General features: G+C 42.3%; 2 protein-coding genes across 7 annotated transcripts in view; both read left to right on the plus strand.

Moving 5' to 3' along the window:
- Positions 1-17,101, plus strand: part of col4a6 (collagen, type IV, alpha 6) — an 87,252-nt gene extending 70,151 nt beyond the window's left edge. For 3 of the 6 annotated variants that reach the window (XM_025062710.1, XM_008320315.3, XM_025062712.1), the window contains 33 exons: positions 43-112; positions 212-313; positions 398-556; positions 1,148-1,189; positions 2,486-2,569; positions 2,811-2,968; positions 3,054-3,236; positions 3,606-3,789; positions 5,871-5,915; positions 7,316-7,387; positions 7,679-7,786; positions 7,869-8,087; positions 8,169-8,327; positions 8,912-8,920; positions 10,253-10,423; positions 10,514-10,657; positions 10,751-10,873; positions 10,963-11,144; positions 11,225-11,288; positions 11,376-11,450; positions 11,625-11,732; positions 11,813-11,920; positions 11,993-12,064; positions 12,155-12,274; positions 12,351-12,467; positions 12,553-12,714; positions 12,804-12,902; positions 12,978-13,127; positions 13,225-13,341; positions 13,437-13,628; positions 13,710-13,881; positions 14,089-14,203; positions 14,543-17,101. In XM_025062710.1, the coding sequence (XP_024918478.1) occupies positions 43-112; positions 212-313; positions 398-556; positions 1,148-1,189; positions 2,486-2,569; positions 2,811-2,968; positions 3,054-3,236; positions 3,606-3,789; positions 5,871-5,915; positions 7,316-7,387; positions 7,679-7,786; positions 7,869-8,087; positions 8,169-8,327; positions 8,912-8,920; positions 10,253-10,423; positions 10,514-10,657; positions 10,751-10,873; positions 10,963-11,144; positions 11,225-11,288; positions 11,376-11,450; positions 11,625-11,732; positions 11,813-11,920; positions 11,993-12,064; positions 12,155-12,274; positions 12,351-12,467; positions 12,553-12,714; positions 12,804-12,902; positions 12,978-13,127; positions 13,225-13,341; positions 13,437-13,628; positions 13,710-13,881; positions 14,089-14,203; positions 14,543-14,803 (4,146 nt within the window). In that variant the 3' untranslated portion in view covers positions 14,804-17,101. The remainder of the gene's footprint in view (positions 1-42; positions 113-211; positions 314-397; positions 557-1,147; positions 1,190-2,485; positions 2,570-2,810; positions 2,969-3,053; positions 3,237-3,605; positions 3,790-5,870; positions 5,916-7,315; positions 7,388-7,678; positions 7,787-7,868; positions 8,088-8,168; positions 8,328-8,911; positions 8,921-10,252; positions 10,424-10,513; positions 10,658-10,750; positions 10,874-10,962; positions 11,145-11,224; positions 11,289-11,375; positions 11,451-11,624; positions 11,733-11,812; positions 11,921-11,992; positions 12,065-12,154; positions 12,275-12,350; positions 12,468-12,552; positions 12,715-12,803; positions 12,903-12,977; positions 13,128-13,224; positions 13,342-13,436; positions 13,629-13,709; positions 13,882-14,088; positions 14,204-14,542) is intronic. The other 3 variants (XM_008320324.3, XM_008320340.3, XM_008320333.3) reach the window with 3 other exon arrangements.
- Positions 17,102-17,455: 354 nt separating this feature from the next.
- On the plus strand, positions 17,456-20,706 carry ankrd46b (ankyrin repeat domain 46b). The gene is made up of 4 exons (XM_008320304.3): positions 17,456-17,602; positions 19,154-19,496; positions 19,831-19,989; positions 20,281-20,706. Exons 2-4 carry the CDS (start codon positions 19,186-19,188, stop codon positions 20,495-20,497), a joined length of 687 nt encoding a protein of 228 aa, XP_008318526.1. The 5' UTR covers positions 17,456-17,602; positions 19,154-19,185; the 3' UTR covers positions 20,498-20,706.
- The last annotated feature ends 2,074 nt before the right edge of the window (positions 20,707-22,780 follow it).

A 22,780-nucleotide genomic window follows, 5' to 3' on the forward strand; every position in this document is an offset into this window, starting at 1 on the left:
ACTGCTTTTTCTAACGACCAGTTGGTTTTTAATGTGTTGTAGGGAGACCAGGGAGACCCGGGACCACCAGGACCGCCCACCTATGTTAATGAGCTTGGCACCTCTGTCCAAGGTATACACACACACACACGTACACACACACACACGTATGTTCATTCCTATATTCACACTGATTTCATCTGTGTGTGTTCTGCATTCATCTGGACTGCAGGACAACAAGGTGATCCAGGTCTCAGTGGTCTTCCTGGGACACCAGGAGACCAGGGGTATCCCGGTCTACCAGGACCTCCAGGTGTACCAGGATCGGTTTTGGGTAAGTCACCTTCAGAACAACATCATTTGTAAAGAAAAAGTCCAGTTCTTTGATGCCTGACCTGTCAATCATCTCCACACTCAGATCCCTCAGGTCGTGGTGGTTCTCCAGGGCTTCCTGGACTTCCAGGTCCAAAGGGAGAGAAGGGAAACCAGGGAGGAACATCATATGGTGCTGAAGGATCTCCTGGATCCCCTGGACTGCCTGGACCCATCGGACCTCCTGGACTGCCAGGACCTTCAAGTACGTTCTTAGAAAATGGACTCAGGTCCTTTAGATGATCTGAGGTGAAGACTGAAGCAGTAGTTTACAGCTGCTGTCAGTGATCCTGGTCTGTTGCTAACTTCCTGTTCATCAGCCTGCCACAAGTGCTTTTGGATTTCAAGGAGATCTCAATTTTTAGTTAATAAGGTGAATATAGGTATGAAGGTCTGATTTAAAATATTTCACTGTTGACTTTTATTTACTGTAACTCAGTACTTCTTAACTAGTGGGTCGGGCCCCCTGGGGGGGGTGATGTACCGGGGGGGGCGTGAGGGGCTTCCAATGGAACATGGCACGCTGGACATAAGTGTACTACTGCTGTAGGTAGATGAGGTGAATATTTTCAGCTCAGACTTTGCTGTTTTGGTGTTGTATTTCACTGACAGCAGCTTTTAGTTTGTCATGTCTTGTTTGTTTGCTTGAAGTCAAATGTTACAAAAGTCACTTTTACTCCCAGAGTGGAATTCAGCCTGGTCCTGAGTCGGAGCAGACTCCGTAATACTGTAATTAACGCTAACAGGGTAACAATGGTTAAATCATAAATACCTGACTGACTTTATGTCCTCCAAGGCACGAGTGAACCCTGCGTCATCATCCCTGCCTTGCCCAAAGGTCAGTTACATGCAGGTAGCCCGGGCAGCCATTTTTCTTGTCCTCGACCACTAAAAGCAAAAAAAAAAAAAAAAACCCCGCCAACCTCTGAACACAACTTTCAGCCAACGGTAACCTCTCTGCTATCAGTGCTTTGTTAATTCTATTTTTTTTTTTCTAAATTTCCACACCGTCCTGCAGGGTGTGCTGGTAAGTATGAGCTGAAGAGAGCGCAGACTCTCAGTGGGAGCGCCCCCTGCTGTTGCTGCTGCTGCTTGGCCTGCTCTGACCTGAATTCATTGATTTTACATGGACCTTAAAGCTTGGCAGCGTTTGCTCCAGAGATTGTGTCGTTGACCTCCTGATGTTGGCATAAACACAAACTGAAAGAAAGATGCCATGACAACAACCTTCGTAGCAGCCAGAGAAGTAACAACTATGCAAAGGATTGTGGATTTCCGTCCAAAGAATTAGAAGATAGTTAACCACACAGCAGATAACAGCTACGATGTTGTTGTAGCACACATGTCTCCTGCTGCCTCTGCAGAAATCCTTGATTGTTTTGAAGATAGTTGACAAAGCAGCTGTTGTCATCATATTTGCTGTTGATGGAGCTGCTTCAACCATAAATAAAGAACAGTCACTGAGGTATGTGTCGTAGGTCATCAGGCTTCAGCTCTGAGTGAAGTTAAATGAAATGACAGGGCAGCTGAATGAAGCCTATAGAGCTAAGTGGTAGCTGGAGAAAGTTTGGCATGAAGATAGCTAGAATTAGCTCACAGATATAACATGGATACAACTTGTAATTTAAACCTGGCCCAGATGTTAAGGTTTTATGAAATTATTTTTTTATTATTTTGTTAAACATAATGTCTTTGTTTAAAAAAGAGAAACAAATAGAAACCTAAAGTAAATGTTCAAAGGAAGGTCCTGTTTCTGCAGAGTTCTGATCCTGTAGTTTGTGTTGGTTCAAACACTGAGCTGCTCTGCATGCTGCTTCTGGCCAAAGGCTCTCAGTGGTCAGAGCCCATGTAAAATCACTGAATTCACTGTTTAACCACAACAACAAAACATCAACCACTTTTTTTCAAAGAAGAAAAAAATAAGTCTGTCACCCTAACACCAGCAGCTGACACTAACCCTGATTTCACACCAGGTGTGGAGCTGAAGAGAATAAAGAAAATGTAAAAATAAAATAAAAAGTTTAATTTAAAAACAATTTAAAATATAAAATCTTCAGCTTGTGACCAGTGTGTGAAATCTAAAACCACCATAAAAATGGACTAAATGTGTGTGCACTTTTGTTTTCCTCCCAAGGCAGCATCACTAGCTCTTCCGGAGAACCTGGTTTACCAGGACCTAGAGGACCACCAGGAAACAAAGGATACAATGGTTACAGAGGTATACACACACTCACACATAAAATGATATATTTTTTAAAATAAATTTACATAATAATGTTACTTAGGATTTGAAAAAAAAAACAGATTATGAAAAACTCCTAGAATGACTCAGAAAATCAGTGATTTTAGCTCACAGAAACACAGGAGCTGCTGGCATACTGCTGCCTCCTGTGGTCAGTTTGTGTCACTGGGGCAATTCTGACAAATCATTTGTTTTCCTTGGTTCCTGTTACTTCCAGGGGACCCTGGTGACTGTGCCTGCCTGGGGGGTGGAGTCTCAGGACAGACTGGTATAGTCGGACCCCCTGGAGTTGACGGGAATCCTGGTTATCCAGGATCGAAGGGAGAGCGTGGTGATACAGGGACCCCGGGATTCAACGGCCCCCAGGGTCCAGCGGTGAGTATGGAGTTCAGAAAGTCAGAAATGCTGCTCCAAGCTCGAGTTCTAAATATTTAAATAAATAACTCTTCTCACCCCACAGGGTCGTCATGGTAACCCAGGTGCGTTTGGACGTAAAGGAGAGAAGGGGGCTCCATACTACCCCCACCTGGGTCTGACAGTGAAGGGCGAGCGTGGAAATCCAGGACTCAGGGGACCCAACGGTGAAACAGGAAAACCAGGCAGAGATGGACTTCCTGGATTCCCAGGATCCCCCGGGGCTCCAGTATGTAATAAGTCTGTGATGTCATCTAATGGTAGTGACATCACAGATGTGGGCTTGAATTGAATGTGATGGTTTTGATTCGAAGGTTTTCCCCTTTTTCTTATCTCCTGTCATTTTTTCCTGATATATTTAATCTCAATCTGTTCCTTTTTCATTTCCATGTCTTCTCTACTTTTTCCACTTTTCCCTCTTTTGTTTCCATCCTTTCTTCCTTCTGTTTTGTTCTTCCTTTTCACCCTCTCCTCTGATTTCCCTTTTTGTGCCTTAATGTCTCCTCTTCTTTCATTTCCTTTGCCTCATTTTTAATCCTTTCCTTTCTTTGGCACTCCTTCTTCCCTGTGATTTATTGTTGCCGTCTCCTCCCCTCAGGGTGATGCTGGATATGGCACACAGGGAGAGAAGGGATTCCCAGGGTTTCCGGGTCCTAAGGGTCGTTCTGGTGGTCCTGGCGAGCCTGGACCTGGTTACAGTGGAACCCCAGGTTTCCGTGGAGAACCAGGAGAGCCTGGTATTCCTGGATTACCAGGAACGCCGGGTTTGCCGGGTCCCAAAGGTTTGTGACAGTGAGGTAGAGGGGTGTGTACGTGTCAGTGAGTGTGAGTGTGCATGTACGGTAAATTTCTCTCTACAGGATGCCGCCTCAGCTATCCACCCATCCATTCATCCATCCATTCATCCATCCATCTCCACTCAGCTAATCCTAATTTCTGATTCAGATTATATCCAGGGAAAATAATTTTCCATAAACAGGAAAGTTGTAGTTCTATTGATTGGCCACCAGAGGGCGATAAGAGCGTCTTCCAATGTCGTTTTCATGTTACTTTTTGCCTTCCTCTCCTTTTCCTCCCTGACTTTCCTGCTCCTTTTCTTCTTTTTTTAATTCCTCTCTCGTGCAACTCACTTCACCTCCACTTCACTTCTTTCTTTCTTGACTTGCTAACTTTCTTCCCTCCTTTCTTCCTTCCTTCTTTCTCTCTTACCCTTCATTACTATAAAAACAAATCGCTCTCTGTGTGATTGACAGCTGGCTCCTCCAATAAGAGCCTGATTACAGGTGACTGAGGTGCAGTAGTTCAGATTCAATCCCAGATCATCAGTGCTGAATCCAGAAGCTTTGGTCCAGGTCTTATAGGCTATGATCCCGACATTAATCCCTGTGTGACTTCCTTCCTGTGTGTCTGAAGCAGGAAGTGATGTCAGAGCACTGCCATGCCTCCGCAGCAGCAGTTAACTCTACAATTAATGGTTTCCATTAATGAGCTTTTAACCTGCAGCTGTAATCTCTGTCAAGTCCGTCTTCATCCTCCCAGATCAGTATAATCTCTATCTGCCTGTAGTCTCTTGTAATGTAACAATCTCTAATATCTCTATAATCAATCATCTCTATAATATCTACACTATCTTTAAGCTTTTTTATTCCCCAATCTATATAATCCCTGTAAGTAGTCTCTGTAATTATTTCATCTCTATAATTTTAGTCATCTCTATAATAGAGTATCTGCTCTACATATAATCTCTATATTATATAGAGAGATATAATCTCTATATTATATATAACCTCTAATCTCTGTAACGCCTTCATTCTTTTTGAGCTGTGTAATCCCCTTTACTTGCTAATTTTTTTTCTAATCTCTATTATATCTGTAATCTCATGACCCCTCTAGTCCTTGTAATCCATTTACTCTCTCTAGTCTCTGTTATAATCCAGCAGCTGCTTCAGTGATAGGTGTGTGCAGTGATGAGATTGCCAGGCTGATTTAATCTGATTCCTGTGATTATTCAGTCTCACAGCTGAACCCTCCTTTATTCTTGTCTTCCCTTTTTCATCTAAGCCCATCTTTCTTGTTCTTGTTCTTGTTCTCTTTTCTCGTCCTTACTTTTATCACTCCCTTTTACTCCCAAATATTAGAAACTCAATGAAAGATGCTCCCTTCCTTTCTCATTCATTTCCTTCCTTACCTCCTCACTCCCTTCTTCCCTCATGCTCTTCCTTCAGTCCTTTTTTTCTTTACATTTTCTCATTCTTTTCTCCATCATTTTCCTTTTCTTTCTACCTGACATTCAGTTTTCCTCCCTGCTTCCCTCCTATCTCCTACCCCTCTATCAAAGCCAATTACACCCTCCTGTGCTATACTGCCACCCCCTGGTCATTTCTTCCTCATATTTAATGAGACAGCGAATACATCTCACCTCACTTTTCTAAATCCTCCCCTCCTTTCTTAGCTTTTACTTACCTTCCTGCTTCCTGTGTGAGACTGAATGACACAAAGTCTGCCTCAGCAGCAGCAGCAGCAGCAGCTCATCTTTTCTCTGAATCTTTGTCTCAGCTGCAGTGTTTAATGCTTTAATCCCAAGGTTATTGTCACCTGCAGGAGAAAAAAAACACAAGTCAGTCCTGTGGAGGAGAATAATCGACTGTTTTGGTCTGTTTGATATTTCTGTGTTCCCCTCCTGAAGCTTTAACAGATCCAGCCTTGAATGAAGCGAATGAAATGATTTTGCTGTTTGTGTTTCTATGAACAGAAACGTATTAATTTGCTTTATCAGCGCATGAACATGACCCTGCTGCCTCACCCTCCCTCCCCCTGCCCATCCTCCCTGACCTTTGACCTCTGTGCATGTGTATGTGTCCAGGTGAAAACAGCTGTGCAGGGCTTAATGACGGCGCAGAGGGAACGGGTGGGTAAACAATTTCCTTTATCCACCAGCAAAAATGACGGTGGAATGACAAGCGTATTGATCTGAGTCAGTCATGGTTGTGTTTGATCAATGTATGAGATTATTAGTTATTGATTATCAAACATGTCATGGGGAAAAAAAGATCACCACACTCAGAGATAATTAGAATTCTTCGCACTGATGTGTGAAATGCAACCTTTAGTTTTGGGTGTTTTTTTTTTTGGAGAACCACAAGGGGGAGCCCCCCATAATAAAGTCATTGTAGGAGTTTTTCATAATCTGTTTTTTTTTTTTTCAAATCCTAACTAACATTATTATGTAAATTTATTTTAAAAAATATATCATTTTGTGGAGACAAACTGTTTTAATAATATTTTAAACATTATTTATCATTTTTTAATAATATTTTTAATTTTTAATAATTAAAAAAATGACATTGGCCAACATTTTTAGGAATGTTTGTACTTTTTTGGTACATTAGCAACAATAATATTTTAAAGTTAAGTATTTATTGTAATAGCTTTAGTTTAGTTTGTGCAGCTGTCAATCATTTGTTCAAGGCCAAGCTGATGGAAGCTTCTGCCTTCTTCCACTCAGCCTGAGTCAGTGGATGATTGACAGTCCACTCTGACCATCAGTGACCAAAGGGGAGGCGTGTCCTCTCCATTTCCTCCAATCAAAGCTGCTGAAACCTACCGCATGTTTTCTGAAGCCACGCATCTGCTCCATGCTTTTAACCAATGAGAGACAGGGAGGGTTAGGGGGAGAGAGGGGCAAGTGGATAATCACCAAACTTGAAACCATTTTAATTTTCAGAACAAGCTTCTCCTGTTTATGCACATCCATCATCTTCTAATTTGAATGAAGTTACTAACAACATTAATCTTTCGCCCACGACAACTGTATCCATGATTAGAACGAGTGAATGGAGGCGACAGACAATCAATGAAACCACTGAGTCACCAAGGAGTCTCAGGTTTAAAGGAATCATTCATAGAATTTATTACGTGTTAAGTGTTTGCCTGATGTTCTGACACGTTAGACCCTGTCATAACATATATGCTCCATGAAGTCTACGATTGTATCAGAATCTGTTCTACAGGAATCCAATGTTTCAATCCTTCACAGACCAAAGTCCATAGAGAAAATCAGTGATTTTAGCTCACAGACCAAAGTCCATAGAGTATTTGTCTACACCACATATACAGTATCACATTACCAATCATGTTAAGCAGACCAGGTTTACTTTATGTAACATAAAATTATATACAAAATACTACTAGATACACACTTGTGTACTTGTGTACTGTGTGTATATACTGTACGTGAATGTGTTGTGTACATGAGTGTGTTTGTACATGTGTATTCTATGGTTTTAACCTGTGTATGACTGATGTCAGGCCAAGTGCTACCGTGCATCATCCCGGGTGAGATTGGAGACCCTGGCTTCCCTGGAATACCTGGAAGACCAGGTAAAAAACGAGATTGTTCTTAACTCAGTTTACACCCGTGTGATTTAATGTTGTTTTATTCCAGATTTAAGCTCAATATGGGAGTATAGGAAAAAACGTTAATGGTATAAAACAGGGAACAATCTCAGAGGATTTATTTTACTGTGAAGCCTCCACCTCCAAATGTTAATGGAATTCTCCCTATGTTAGGAAGAATCCAAAGTCTTTTACCTCTGGACTTTAGAACTTTTTACAAATTACATCAAATATTTTTTCATGTTAGAGATTAATTCAAAATAATCTTCTTGAAAGGACCCAAAGGTCGTCCAGGTGTTCCTGGAGATTCAGGAGGTCCAGGATATGACGGAGCCAAGGGAGAGAGAGGAGAACCTGGATTTGGAGGTCAACCAGGACCACAAGGTAGACTGAGTTGTCTGTTTTTGTCAGCTAGATCCTCGTCCCCAATATTCACACATTCATTTTCCCCTTTATAATATTACAGGTTTTCCTGGACCCAGAGGAGATCCTGGAGTTCCAGGTATCCCAGGACAGGGCTATGATGGAGGCAGAGGTAAGGATGGTATCCCTGGACGTCCTGGAGCTAAAGGCCAACCTGGAGAGGTACTGGGAGCGACACCCGGCTCCCCAGGAGGCAACGGCTTTCCTGGAATTCAGGGAGACAAAGGACAGCCTGGAACACCAGGAGGACCTGGATCACCTGGTAGGTCTCACACACCAAAACAGATCTTCTTCATCTGAACCTTTTCAAAAAGTATATTTAACTCTCTGTCTTCTGGTCCAGGTTTTGACGGGCGCTCAGGTGTTCCTGGGTTAAAAGGAGAGCGGGGAGTTGATGGACTTCCTGGTTTTCCTGGACTTCCTGGACTTCCGGGTGACCCAAATGGGGGTATCCCTGGTCAGCCTGGAGCTCCTGGAGCAAAGGGACGGAGCGGATCGTCAGGTGAGGAAAAAGACTCCTGTCCTTCCACACAGACCAGACTTCTGTTTGGTTCTGTTGAATTTTAGGAATATACGTCTGTGGAATTCCAAAATGAAATGTGTGGGTTTTTCAACAATATAACAGGGATTTGTTTTCTTCATATTTTATATAAAAATTCAACCTGACATCTGTTAGCCAGTGATATACAGTAACAATAGCTGCTGACGCTAGTCATTGTGGCTAAAGCCGATGTCAACACTACAGGCTATAGAGCGCCCTCTTCAGGGCTAATCAAACTGAGAGTCATCTATTCATCAAAGCCACATCAGTGACAGTCAGAGCTGCTCAGGTCTCTGGAGTTGTTTTTCAAGGTGGCTGTACCCTTCTGGCAAAATGGTGAAATGCAGCCTTTTTTTTAAGTGCAGTATTTTGGTGACTGATAGAGTTATTAAAAATATAAGAACATGTATTTTTTTAATCACTCCTTTCCTCACTGTTGGGTTTTTTTCACCTTGTCCTGTACTCTTCACCTCTACCTGCTCCTCCTCCTCCTCATCTCTGTCATCATCCCTCCATCCTGTTAATATTGATGTCATTCGATGTAGGCTGTCCAGGTGAGACCGTCCCCTCCCCCATTCATGCCTCCTCCTCTCCCTCCTCTTGCACCTCCTCCTTCTGCTTTTCATGCTTTAGATCAAACCACATTTGCTGCCACTAAACCCAAATGTCCATCTCAACCGTTTGACTCAGTGGTGCAGTCCATGTTTGGATGTGAAGTCGTTCCAGTAACTTCCTGATTTGAAACCTGATCATTTGTGATCCTGGAGATCAGAGTTTTCTAACAGGCTCCGGGCTGATGTGAGATGGACATGAACGACTGAAAGCATTTCAAACAGAAACATCTTTTCATGAAAACAGTTTTGTTCTCGCAGCCAGGACTAACCTTTAGGATACGTTGTCTGTGTGTGTGTGTGTGTGTGTGTGTGTGTGTGCTTGTTGTGATAACTGCAGTTGGTTGACATGGCAACCAGATGCTATTTAACATGAATGTGAGCATCTTCTTCCTCTATATTCTTAAAAAGGACTTTATTATTAAACACAGTCAAATCAGACGTTTTACATTTTGGTCCTTTCTAAGAATGTAAGCTAGCAGCAGTTCCACAGCTTTCCAGCAGGAGCAGCAAACCACCCGGCTGTTTAGCCTGACTAATTGAGTCTGCAATTGCACTTTTGTTTGGTCAGATCTTGGTTCAATTAGATGTAACTTGGGCCTGAGCACCAACAGAGGGCGACAAAGAGTGTCAGACCTGTTAATGTTAATTACTATGAAAGTTTGGAAGGAGAATAAAAGGAGGACAAAAACGTTTAAGAAACGAAATAATTTCTTAAAAGACAACTTCAGTTAACACATCAGTAGCTAAATAATTGAAAAATCGTTTTGAAGTAATTGGTAATAATAGTGAGCCATAAAAATGTATGGAACGTTTCAAGTTGTGTTCTAGGTTTAACAAGGCCACAGGTCAGGGTCAGCGGACCTTCTGATTCAAGCCTTTGTACCAACTCCTAACTCCAGTGGGAAGTGTCGTTTTAGGAAAAGCATCCAGCCGTTGTTTAATCAGACACTGCTTTGGCGCCCCCCGATGACGGTGTGATCTCTGTTCATTTGATCTAGTTCTGCTCAGAACATGTTAAAATCTCCTCTAAACTTTACCAACCTGAAAGTGCAATTGCATCCTATGAAGGTTATGAATGAAGTTCCGGAAAATTGTTTTCCGCTTCATGTTATTCGTCTGTTGCTAATATTTAAGTGTGATTAATCTAACAGACTTAGGTGAGTACATTTTTGACAAACCTTTTATTAAAAATATGTTTTTGAATAAAGGATTCAAACATTTCTGACTCTCTATTTTTCCATCATTTTCCTGTCACCATCCTTCCATCCACAGGCTCTCCCGGACAAAAAGGTAAAAGAGGAGATCCAGGATTCCCAGGACCTGCCGGCATGAAGGGAACCCCTGGACTGCCAGGAACTCCTGGATCCCATGGACAAAGGGGTCCCCCTGGGCGTCCAGGACCAGGAACAAGAGATGGAATACCAGGAATACCAGGAATCAAGGGTATGTGTGGGCTGAGGTTTAATTGTTCAAACGAATCACTCGATGGAGACTTTCACCTCTGAGGTTTGGATTTTCTGTGGTTTCCCACAGGTGAGAGAGGTTTCCCAGGTCTAACGGGATTCCCCGGAATCTCGGGCCGACCTGGCAGTCCAGGCTTTCCAGGAGGAAAAGGACTTCCTGGTGAACCTGGAAGGGGTGGATATTCTGGTGGACCTGGATATCCTGGACAGAAAGGTCTCGTTTCCAAAAGATACACATAGACAAGTGGACCAGAATAATCCAGAACCGTGGAGTTCAGATGAACATATTCCTGTTTTTCGTCCACAGGCGACAGAGGAGTTCCTGGACCTCCAGGTTCATCTCCAAGTGTTCCTCACTCAATCTTGGGAGATAAGGGAGAATCAGGAATCCCTGGAGGCAGTGGCCTTCCAGGCTTTCCAGGTCCTCGAGGTATAAACAACAGTTTCTGCTATTTTAGAACAACGTTCTTAAGGAAACCACTCACCTGCGACCTTCCAACTTCCAATGTCTGAATTCAGGGGACAAAGGTCTACCAGGTCTCCCTGGTCACCCAGGTCTACCTGGACTTCCTGGTTTAGCAGAGCAGAGCAAAGGACAGAGGGGAGATCCTGGAATTCCAGGACAGCCAGGAGCTCCAGGCTACCCTGGACCTAAGGGAGAAGCTGGAATTATGGGATTCCCTGGCATGTCAGGCGCACGGGTGAGGAAATGGACTACAAAAAAAATTCAAAAACTCTTTATTTCATTTGGTGAGATTCAGCTTAAAACTGTCTCTGTCAGGGTAATGACGGCACACCTGGTTTTCCTGGTAATCCTGGAGAGCCTGGAAGACCTGGTGGGAAAGGTGAGCAAAGAGTTCGAGTGAAGCCAAAAAGAGACATTTTTCATTGAAATGCACTTCAATGGAAATTACCAACCTCCTCTTCCTCAGGTTTACCTGGAGACTCTTATGGTTATCCCGGTGGTCCTGGTGCTAAAGGTCTCCAGGGAGATTCCGGTATTCCAGGTGAGACTTACTGGAATTGATGAAAAGAGAAGAGATGGAAGAAATGAAAAGTCTTCTAGCCTTCACCCAGAGAGATTTTGTTCTCCATTTTAATGAAGAAATACAATGGTTCTATAAAAAGTTCTGTGTCACTCAATGGTTCCATTTCCATTTGTCCTAATTCTTTCACCTCAGGTGGTCGAGGTTACGATGGTGGCCCTGGAGACAATGGCTATTCAGGAAGTCCGGGACTTCGTGGCACAAAAGGAACACCTGGTGAACCTGGAAGACCTGGAATAACAGGTTGGAGGCTAGTATTAGTGCAGGAATATTTTCAGGAAATAAAGGAAAAGGAAGCAACTAAGTGAGTTCTCTCCTGGAAGGTTCCTCTGGTTTCCCTGGACCAAAGGGACAGAATGGATACCCAGGTAGAAGAGGAGCAGATGGGTCTCCTGGTGTACCAGGTGGTCCTGGAGGATCTGGAGCTAAAGGTAAAAGTGGAACTGTTGGTGTGACCGGACTTATTTCAGAGACTGCAGCTCAGCATGTTTTATTTTCTGTAGGTTTGCCTGGATCTCCTGGTTTGGATGGGCTCAATGGTCTTGCTGGACCTAAAGGTCTCCCTGGAACTCCAGGCAAGGACCTATAACATATACAAAAACCAGTCCCAGTATCTGCTGGACATTGAGGATGAGCTGCTGCTGAACTTTTGTGTTTGGGTCCAGGTGGGAGTCTTGGAGGTCGTCCAGGTGCCAATGGTATTCCTGGGCTGAAGGGAGAGAGGGGATACTCCTACCCAGGAATACCTGGAATCCCCGGAGGCAAGGGAGAGCCGGGAGACCAAGGTGCGGACTTTGGAATAGATTAATGGAAACAATGGCTTCCAGAAATATTTGTAACTGTTGGTTTTGTGTGGTTCAGGTGGTCCTGGACTTCCAGGATTCCCTGGTAGGCCTGGACCTCCTGGTGAGTCTGTGGGGTCCAATATTCCTGGACCTACAGGAAATCCTGGTCTTCCTGGATTGGACGGAGAATATGGTAAATAAATTCCACTTTTCACCTCTGATCTTAATTTCAGTTTCCTTCCTCCCATTTCTTCACCTTCGTGTTTTTTCTCCCCCAGGTTTTCGTGGTCCACCAGGACCACCAGGACCACCTGGTCCAGGTACAGCACAGGGAGACAGAGGTGATCCTGGGCTTCCAGGCTTCCCTGGAGCTCCTGGTAGGAAAGGTGAATCGGGACTCCCTGGAGGTCCGGGGTCTTCTGGTCTTTTTGGTAGCAAAGGTAAGAAGTGACTCGGACAAAAATGACTGAACTCCTTCAGTCCTGAACCAATAACAAAAACTGAGCCCAGGGGTTTTTCCCTCCTACAGGAGAACGTGGTGAGCCTGGTTACAGTGGTGGTCCGGGTCAGAAAGGTTTCTCTGGTGATCAAGGTTACTATGGAAACAAAGGACCCAAGGGTTTGCGAGGTAGGGAACGTGAATCTTGAGTGAATTCTAGACCCAGGTCAGTGTTGATCTTCTGTGCTGCTGCCTTCTCTCCAGGTCCTCCTGGTCGTAAAGGTCTTCCCGGAGTCTTGGTGCCGGGTGATCGTTTAACAAGACCACATTTCGGAGATGTGGGTTTTCCTGGTGCTCTTGGACGACCTGGTTCTCCAGGTGAACCAGGCCAATCTGGAACACCTGGACAGCCAGGTAAAAAATGAAAATGAGTCTTTGTGGGAATGAATCCAGATGATTTTACCATCAACCAAGATCTGATCAATAAAAAATACTGTTGTCTCATCTCCAGGTCCTAAAGGTCGCTTTGGTTCTGTGGGTAAACTGGGTCGTAGTGGACCTCCTGGTCCTGGTGGGTTTATTGGTGATGCTGGACCGCCTGGTTTTCCTGGACCCCCTGGAGAACAAGGTCAGTTGGGTTTTCATGAGTGTACATGACAACGTTTTAATGTTGACATTTGTTTGACATTCCCATAAATGTCTCACTCACTTCTTACTATTCAGGACTTCCCGGTGCATCTGGTCGTCCTGGTATTCCCGGTGGTGTTGGTCGCAGCTCCAGCGTCGGCTACACTCTGGTGAAGCACAGCCAGAATTCCCAGATTCCCATGTGCCCACAAGGCATGGCCAAGTTGTGGGACGGATTCAGTCTGCTGTATGTGGAGGGACAGGAGAAGGCTCACAACCAGGATCTGGGTACAGAACACACCGAGGATTGTGGACCACTGAAGACCTATCAGCAGATTTTGATCATTGTTGGGTTTTTTGTGTATCCAGGTCAACCCGGATCCTGCCTCCCCCGCTTCAGTACCGTCCCCTTCCTCTACTGCTCGCCCAACAACATCTGCTACTACGCCAGTCGCAATGACAAATCCTACTGGCTCTCCACCACCGCTCCCATTCCCATGATGCCTGTGGCCGATGACCAAATCCGACCCTACATCAGCAGGTACCGTTCTCCACGGACATTATTTTCTCTTACTTACTCAGACCTGTACAGTGGATTAGGGTTACAGATGAACTTAGATTTAACCAAAGTAAATGTTTGCCCACATACCTTAATCAGTTCAAGAAAGGAACTACTAAAACGTTTACCAAACCGTTCCACCCAGAGATCTGGAAGATGAATTTCCTCCTCTGCTCCCGTCTGATCCAGGTGTTCTGTTTGTGAGGCTCCATCTCACGCTGTTGCCGTCCACAGTCAGGACACCAACATTCCCACCTGTCCACCAGGATGGAGGAGCCTCTGGATCGGATACTCCTTCTTGATGGTAGGACAGAGCAAATAGAGAACGGACACTTTTAATTTCTGTCTTCTTTTAATGGACTTTCAGCAGAATACATAGTGTGTGCTTGCCCCCTGCTGGACTGCAGTGGCCAGAACCAGCACAGGATGGGCATGAGGCTGACCAGGAAAAACAGATGTTTCCTCCTATAACACTAAGTTGTTACAAAGAGGAAAAAGGAGTTTATAAGCCATACAACAAAGTTCACGGGGAAAATCAGTGATTTTTATCTGTGGACTGTGGTGTAAGGGAGACGAGGGATTTAAATACACCCTGCTATAAGAGAATGAGTTCACACAGTGTACAAACATTTTATATTTCCAGCACACAGCAGCGGGGTCGGAGGGCGGAGGTCAATCCCTGGTCTCTCCCGGATCCTGTCTGGAAGATTTCCGTGCCACGCCATTCATCGAGTGCAACGGCGCCAAGGGCACCTGCCACTACTTCGCCAACAAGTACAGCTTCTGGCTGACCACCGTGGATCCCGCTCAGGAGTTCCTGTACTCGCCGATACAGGAGACACTGAAGGGAGGCCAGGAGAGATTCAAAGTCAGCCGCTGCCAGGTCTGCAGCAAGCTCTTGTAGGAGGAAAGATCAGGAAACACTTGATGGAGAGAGAACACACCGAGAGATGGAACGTGAACCACAGACTCTCGCTTCACTCCACACCCTCAAAGTTTATCTTCTACTTTTTATCCCAGTTTTAGGAATGAATTTCTGATTGAGTAGAGGAGTTGGGCAGAGAAGGAGACCCGCTCCTCTCTAGATTATCACTGACAATGGTGCTATTGTTGTTGTTTTTGTTTTCTGTCTTCTCTTCACTCTGATTACTGGTCTTTTATTTAGTGAAATTCATTCTCGGCTACCTCTGTGAGAGAAATGAGTGTGGGGGAGGAGGGAGAGGAGAGAGGGAAGGCTTCAATCAGATCCTAGATCCAGATAATTCAGCTGGCTCAGATCTGGATAAAGGGATAGTTTAGGATTTTTTTTTAAACAAGGCTAGAGTAAATGTCTCCACATACTATAGAGGAATGTCAAACATCTGACTGTGCTGGACAGTCGTTGTGTCAACCTTACAGGTGAGACAGTCAAAGAAATCCACTTTAGACCAACAGGTAACTGTTTCATTCAGACCACTAACTCTCAGTGATTTAGCTCACAGAGATACAACAGTTGTTGATCCATTGCTTCTTCCATCACTCCAGGTCAAATGCGTTGTTTTGTGACTTTGTTTAGATTTACCTCAGTGACGCAGACTGACAACAGGAGGCAGCAGTGGACCAGCTGCTCCTGTGTCTCTGTGGACCTTGGTCTGATAAGCACGATTGGGCTACAGACCTCGGTTTCCAGGATTCTTCCATCAGTGACGTTCCTTTGTGTCATTTTGTGATATCAGTGTTGTTGTTTTTTTATTTACAATAATGACACAGTGGACACTGATGGATGCAGCAGAGAGTTATGTTGAGACCTGGGACCACAAAGGTCACTGACCTGTACAGTCACATGGTAAAAAATCCTGTACTATCTCTTTAATGTCCCACATATTCAAACAATATTCAACCAGTGTGTATAGTTTAGTTGTCAGGAGGGCAAGTTATGAACCAGGGGTTAAAATTCACTCATGCAGCAGATGTTTATAGTACACAATATATAACAAACAATTTCAACAAACGAAGGCCTGCAACCAATGTTGTTAAAAATTGCACTGACGTGACCTGTCACGATCCGGACACACAAACAAACGGAGTAATTCAGACAAACAACCACCAGAGGGCAGAGTTGTTTTTGTTTGTTTTTAACCAACGTTAAAATTAAAGTTAAACCCTCACCCCTCATCCATATAAAAAACAGGAAATACACACACACAAACAAACGCACGCCCATGGTTGCTGTACAAATAGCTTCCTGCGTTAACGCTAACATAAAAAGGCCGTTATGCTATTGTTTCTGTTTTTTCTTTTTCTTTTCTCCTTTCAGTCCAAGCGTCTCTTCACTGTCATTGGATTGAAGTACAAAAAATGGTGATTTCCTAAGTCTGAGAAGTCACTTGGTGTTTTTGGATTTGTTGGTGGTTAGGTAGTTGGAGCTCAAAAGTCAGAGTTGAGAAATAATTGGTTTTCATTATTGAGCCTAAAAAGTCACTAAATCAAGTCAGATTTTCTAAGTACTCATTTGTGTTTTCTTTTCTTCTAGTTAGATCATTTAAACTTTAGTTTAACAATTCCTCAACAACAAGTCATTTTAGGCAATTATTTTACACGTTTTTGCTTCTAAGTCAGACATTTTTGCCGAGAAGTTTTTCTTTTTCTTCTCAGCATATCGTCACATTTTAAGTAACTTCAAACCTTGGGTTCATGTTTCATCATTTTTCATCCTTGGATGGTGAAAGACCTTCGGACGAATTGTAACCACTATGCCTTCTGCTGGTAGCCCTGATTGTAACGTAAAACTTTTGTGGGGTTTTTTTTCTCTTGTTCCACACATGATTTTGTCTGCGTTTCTTGTTTTGTTTTTTTTTTTGTTTTTTTTTTTTGTTTTTTTTTTGTAATCTAGATTGTAATTATTTTTACTTCAGTCATGAATAATATCCCGTGGTTTTATTTACTGAAATGGGAGAGGACTGGGGAAACTATGATTGTGTACATTAAAATATAATAAAAATGGCTATGATGTTTTATATGGAAAAATATATTCACAGCTGATGGTTGTATTTTTGTTGTTTGTTCACAATTTAAACCTGTTATTAAAGTGCCTACAGGGACAGAGAAAATGCAGTTTTTCCTCAAAGAGGACTTTAAAGACAAAATGACATAAAAACACCAATGTTGCAGAAATATGTATTTTGTGCTCACACACTCGGAAATAAAATTTGAGAAGTAACAACAATTGTCAGGATTATTTATATATTTTTTATATTTGTGAGTCTGTGTGGAGGAATCTAGAATAATGTTCTGTTAAACAACAACAAACATGTAGATATGGTCAATTCATACTTGTATTTTATTTTTCATTTGAAAAACGAAATAGTTTCATAACTGGAAATTTTACAAAAATACACCAAAACCAAAGGTTGTGTTTAATTAATTTGTTGATGAAATTTAAGTAATTGCAATTTTTAAAACGTTAACTTAAAAGATAACTTAAAGAGTAAACATTTGTAATAAGCCAAACGTAGCTGAAGAGCTTTACATAAATCTAAATATTATGACATCTCGTTACAGCTAAACAACAACAGATGGCGACAAACCCCCGTCAGGCACTGATAGGCTAGTGTAGAGCGTAGAAGAAGACACACTTCCGGAACAACAATAGTAAACATCGTTTGCACTGCAGCTTAAGAGAAAGCGATTCTTTTGTTTCTTCTGAGTTGGTACACATTAACAGGTAACATGACATTTATTTACGCTAGAACGACCTGTGATTGAACGGTTGTATTGTTTTAAAAAGTAAAATATGGACTTAAACGAGTGAAGCTGCGCGTTAGAGAGCAAACCCCTCTGTTGGCTACGTTAGCTTCACCCTGTCTACGTTTTCCTTACATACTGTATTTGGGGTAAATGCTGGATTGGATTAATTATGTGTAACATTAACGAAGGCTGTGATATTGGTACAAGGTTTTTTAATAAATAAAAAAAATTTTTTTTTCGTCCAAAGGTCTTTCACCATCCAAGGATGAGAAATTATGAAACATGAACCCAAGACTCTGAATCGAATGAGACTGTTAGCAGCGCTCATTGAAAACCAAAACAAACATAACATTTTTACTTTGAAATAAGAATCTTCATTCTTTTAGTTTAACGATTAGTTATTTCATTGAGTTTATTTTTGCTTAAGTATTTAACTGTAAAGTTGAGTATAGATGCAGCTAGTTATAGTAATATTTGAAAATAAATAGTTGTTTTAGGTAATAATCAAACATTTTTCACAGGGGATAATAACTACTACGTCATTATTCCCATCGAATACGAGTCAATAATGTATCTTGTTAATTTATTATCAGTGTGCGTTAGGGATGCCCCAAAATGACAATTCTTGGTGGAAACCGAAACAGTGAAATTGCCAATAATTAGTACCATTGCATTTATGGCTGTGACTGTGTACTACCCTCACTGAAATCAAGACAATTCAATTGAAATAAATTAATATGCACGTTTCAAAGAATACATCAATAGTTTTATGTGTACATTAAATGATAATGTACAGGCCTACTGACCTGCTGAAAGACTGTAAAATTAATTATGTTCTCTTATAAAAACACAAAGTGCATTTATGTTAAGTTTGTTTTAAATTTTTCTCTGTAGGACTACTACAACAAAGTGTATTCAGAACAATTGCAACTGCTGATAGATATGATATATAGTATTTACTACGCAGGCCTGCAACATAATAGTGTATCAAATAGTGTATTGCTGTTGGTCGCGATTTCTGCACTCTGCTGTCCTCCAGCGCTGTGCACATCTTAGTTTTTAAGCAGGTTCTGGATCATCTTTTGTTCACGTTGTTTTTCTTACTAAATCCATGTAATCCTTATAATACGGATCAAGTACAGTCGCGATGAAGTGCAGTGGATCCGTATAGATCTCAGCGTGCTGGCTGCAGTTTTTGTATTTGTCATGTTGAACTGTTCCTGTTGAACTTTTGGGCCATTTTTGGCTGCAAATGTTCGGTGGCAAAATATTCAATGCATCTCTAGCATGTGTAGAAGAGCCAATACTTGCTTAGTCGTAGACAGTCTTGGGATGGTAATACTTATATGATTTTGGCAAATTCTTGAGCTAAAACTTAGCTGCGAAATAATTAAATTAAAGGCATTTTAGTAAATTTATCCTTCAGGTACTGAAACATAATCAAAAAAATAGTTTTTGACTTTTGCTCCTCCGCTGCTTGGTTTGTAATGTTTGTCGGTTGGGTTGCTCACTGTCTCCTGACCCACAGGTACGCTGGAATTTTCTGACACCCACTCCGACATGTCCTATGTCTTCATCAACGACTCGTCACAAACCAACGTGCCTCTACTGCAGGCCTGCATCGATGGAGACCTGCCCTTCACCAAGAGGCTCATGGAAACAGGATGTGATCCCAATATCCGAGACAACCGCGGACGGACTGGTATGCATTTAGCGGCTGCCAGAGGAAATGTGGACATCTGCCGCCTCCTGCACAAGTTTGGAGCTGACCTGCTGGCCACAGATTACCAGGGAAACACAGCGCTCCATCTGTGTGGACACGTGGATACCATCCAGTTTTTGGTGTCCAATGGGCTTAAGATTGATATCTGGTGAGATCTGACGTTTGACGAGATGACTTTACAGCAGTTATGTCCGATATTAAATTTTTGTTGATATCCAATATGCCTATATTGTCTAAACACTTAATTTTTGATTCCGATAATAAACCGATACTGATATAGGCCTGGTAATATTTATTTGTTTATCTGTACAAACCACTGTATGAGTATGATGTTAATTAAATGAGCTGCAATGCTGCCATCGAGTGACTTTTCACTTGTGATTTGGACATTTTTTATCTTATTCTTAAGCTTTGTCTCTACTTGCGTTGGTTCATCTTTGTTTATTGCTGCGCCTGACCTTTCATGTTGTTGGTTGTCATAGTAACCACAATGGCTCAACTCCTCTGGTGCTGGCCAAGAGACGTGGTGTCAACAAGGATGCCATTCGTCTGCTGGAGGGTCTGGAGGAGCAGGAGGTGAAAGGCTTCAACAGAGGAGCACACTCTAAACTGGAGACCATGCAGATGGCAGACAGTGAGAGGTAAGACCCACGACCACAGACCACCACAGACAGGGGCATGGCGCGGAAGTTGAATGTTTTCATTTCAATGGCATTTACTTTAGGCTATGTTGAGCAGTTCTGTTGAAGATGAAGGTCAAATGAAAGTCGACCATCAAATTGATATAGAAGAATACATTCTAAATCAGAAGACTAGACAAAGGTGAAGATGTGGGTCTACCAGTGAAAAGTGGTGATAAACCACATCACCAGACAAAAAGAAGGAGCTCATGAGTTCTAACCAGAGTGTTTGTTCCCCTCACTGTTTCCCAGTGCGATGGAAAGCCACTCCTTACTCAACCCTAACCTGCAGAGTAGTGAGGGCGTGCTGTCCAGCTTTAGGACCACCTGGCAGGAGTTTGTGGAGGACCTGGGCTTCTGGAGGGTTCTGCTTCTGCTCGTGGTCATCGCCCTGCTCTCTCTGGGCATCGCCTACTATGTCAGCGGGGTCCTGCCCTTCTCCAGCAGCCAGCTGGAGCTGGTGCACTGAGAGGAGGAGGAGGTGCTAGTGATGCTCTGCTTGCTTCCACTGCTTGTACAAACAGCACAAACGCTCCCAAGCATTCATATGAATTGTGTCCGATCAGAACATAAATCACATCCTTGGCTTCAGGTGATAGAGTTCAGGCATTTTTATGAGTGGTGTGGCTGAAAGAGGTACTGACACACAGTCAGTAGTGTCAGTGTTGTGAGCCCCCTACAACAAAAACCACAGAGACAGAGAGGCTTAAGTGTGGCTTCCTGCATGAAACAGAAATGTCACGTTTCGTTCAACCACAAAAACGTTAATCAACTACAGAAAAATCTGTAGAGTTAGTGATCGTCAACCAGCGTTCTCCTATGTCTCTGTGAGCTAAAATCACTGATTTTCTCCATGGATTTTGGTCTGTGAGCTAAAATCACTGATTTTCTCCATGGATTTTGGTCTGTGAGCTAAAATCACTGATTTTCTCTGTGGACTTTGGTCTGTGAGCTAAAATCACTGATTTTCTCTGTGGACTTTGGTCTGTGAGCTAAAATCACTGGTTTTCTCTATGGACTTTGGTCTGTGAGCTAAAATCTCTGATTTTCTCCATGGACTTTGGTCTGTGAGCTAAAATCACTGATTTTCTCTGTGGACTTTGGTCTGTGAGCTAAAATCACTGATTTTCTCCATGGACTTTGGGCTGTGAGCTAAAATCACTGATTTTCTCCATGGATTTTGGTCTGTGAGCTAAAATCACTGATTTTCTCCATGGATTTTGGTCTGTGAGCTAAAATCACTGATTTTCTCCATGGACTTTGGGCTGTGAGCTAAAATCACTGATTTTCTCCATGGACTTTGGGCTGTGAGCTAAAATCACTGATTTTCTCCATGGACTTTGGGCTGTGAGCTAAAATCACTGATTTTCTCCATGGACTTTGGGCTGTGAGCTAAAATCACTGATTTTCTCTGTGGACTTTGGTCTGTGAGCTAAAATCACAGATTTTCTCCATGGACTTTGGTCTGTGAGCTAAAATCACTGATTTTCTCCATGGACTTTGGGCTGTGAGCTAAAATCACTGATTTTCTCCATGGACTTTGGGCTGTGAGCTAAAATCACTGATTTTCTCCATGGACTTTGGGCTGTGAGCTAAAATCACTGATTTTCTCCATGGATTTTGGTCTGTGAGCTAAAATCACTGATTGACTGCCCTTGATTTCACTGCAATGAACTCTTTCACCTCAACATTAAAAAAAGCCTAAACTGTCCCTTTACAGCAGTATAGGCCTGCACTTTTATTCTCTGTGCAGTTGAACTGTGCTCAGTAAAATAAAATGAAATAAGAGGAAGAGGAATTAAAAACCGCGGTGGTGTTAAAGTCACACATAGAGAGCCCTGGCAGAAGTGTGAAGAACAAAGAGTCCTGACAGTATGCTGTACTTCATCTCTACTCCATCTCTACTCCCTGCCTACTCGCTACGTTGATGCAAACAAACACATGTACGAAATCTTCTTCTGTTTGTTTCTCAGTAGAGCGTTGTACAGAAACTCTGCTGCTTTAATCTTTCTCCTCTGTGTACCGTACACACACACACACACGTGTGTTATATATCAGATCTGTTCCAACATTGTGTTTTTGTTAAAAAGCACTTTTTTCTGTCTGCTAAATCTATCCTTTAGGCAAGTTTGTTACTTAAGGTTTGAACAGAACCTGAAATATTTTGTCAAAAAAGGCAAACATTGTCTTTTTTACTCTTTCTGTCCATGTTAATATTCTTTGCCTTTTATGTCTTTGTCTCTGCATTTGTTTTTGTTTTTTTTTACCTTTTTTAAATGTTGTCCTTTAGTTATGTTTTTTTCTCATTTAGCCTTTGTTGATTTTTTAATGCATTTTGCTATTTAAGCCTTATTCTTTCCCGGTTTTTTTGCTATTTCTGCACCTTTCTTTCACAATCTGATCTTTTTTTGTTTACCATTTTTTCCTTTTCCTTTTTTTTCTGGTATTACTACATTAAGTTAGTAAAACATAATGATGAACAATTGTCTAAACTTAGCTGAGATTCTGAAAAGAAAAAAATCCGAGGCCTGTAGGTGGCACTGTTGCCTCCAACATCAGTTAACCAGTGACGGCAGCAGATTACCTTTCACATCTGTTTGTACAGTATTTACTTTACATACTTTATCGTCTATGAACAAACATGTACGTCTTTGCTGTAATTCGAATTTTTTCCTGTGAATGATTACAACGAATAAATCCTAATTTAATGTTGTCAGTGAAAACTGTGTGCAAATTATTTTGTGTTAATTTT

This window comes from Cynoglossus semilaevis, chromosome 1 (genome assembly GCF_000523025.1).
Source record: "Cynoglossus semilaevis isolate Cse_v1.0 chromosome 1, Cse_v1.0, whole genome shotgun sequence".
Lineage (NCBI taxonomy): Eukaryota > Metazoa > Chordata > Actinopteri > Pleuronectiformes > Cynoglossidae > Cynoglossus > Cynoglossus semilaevis.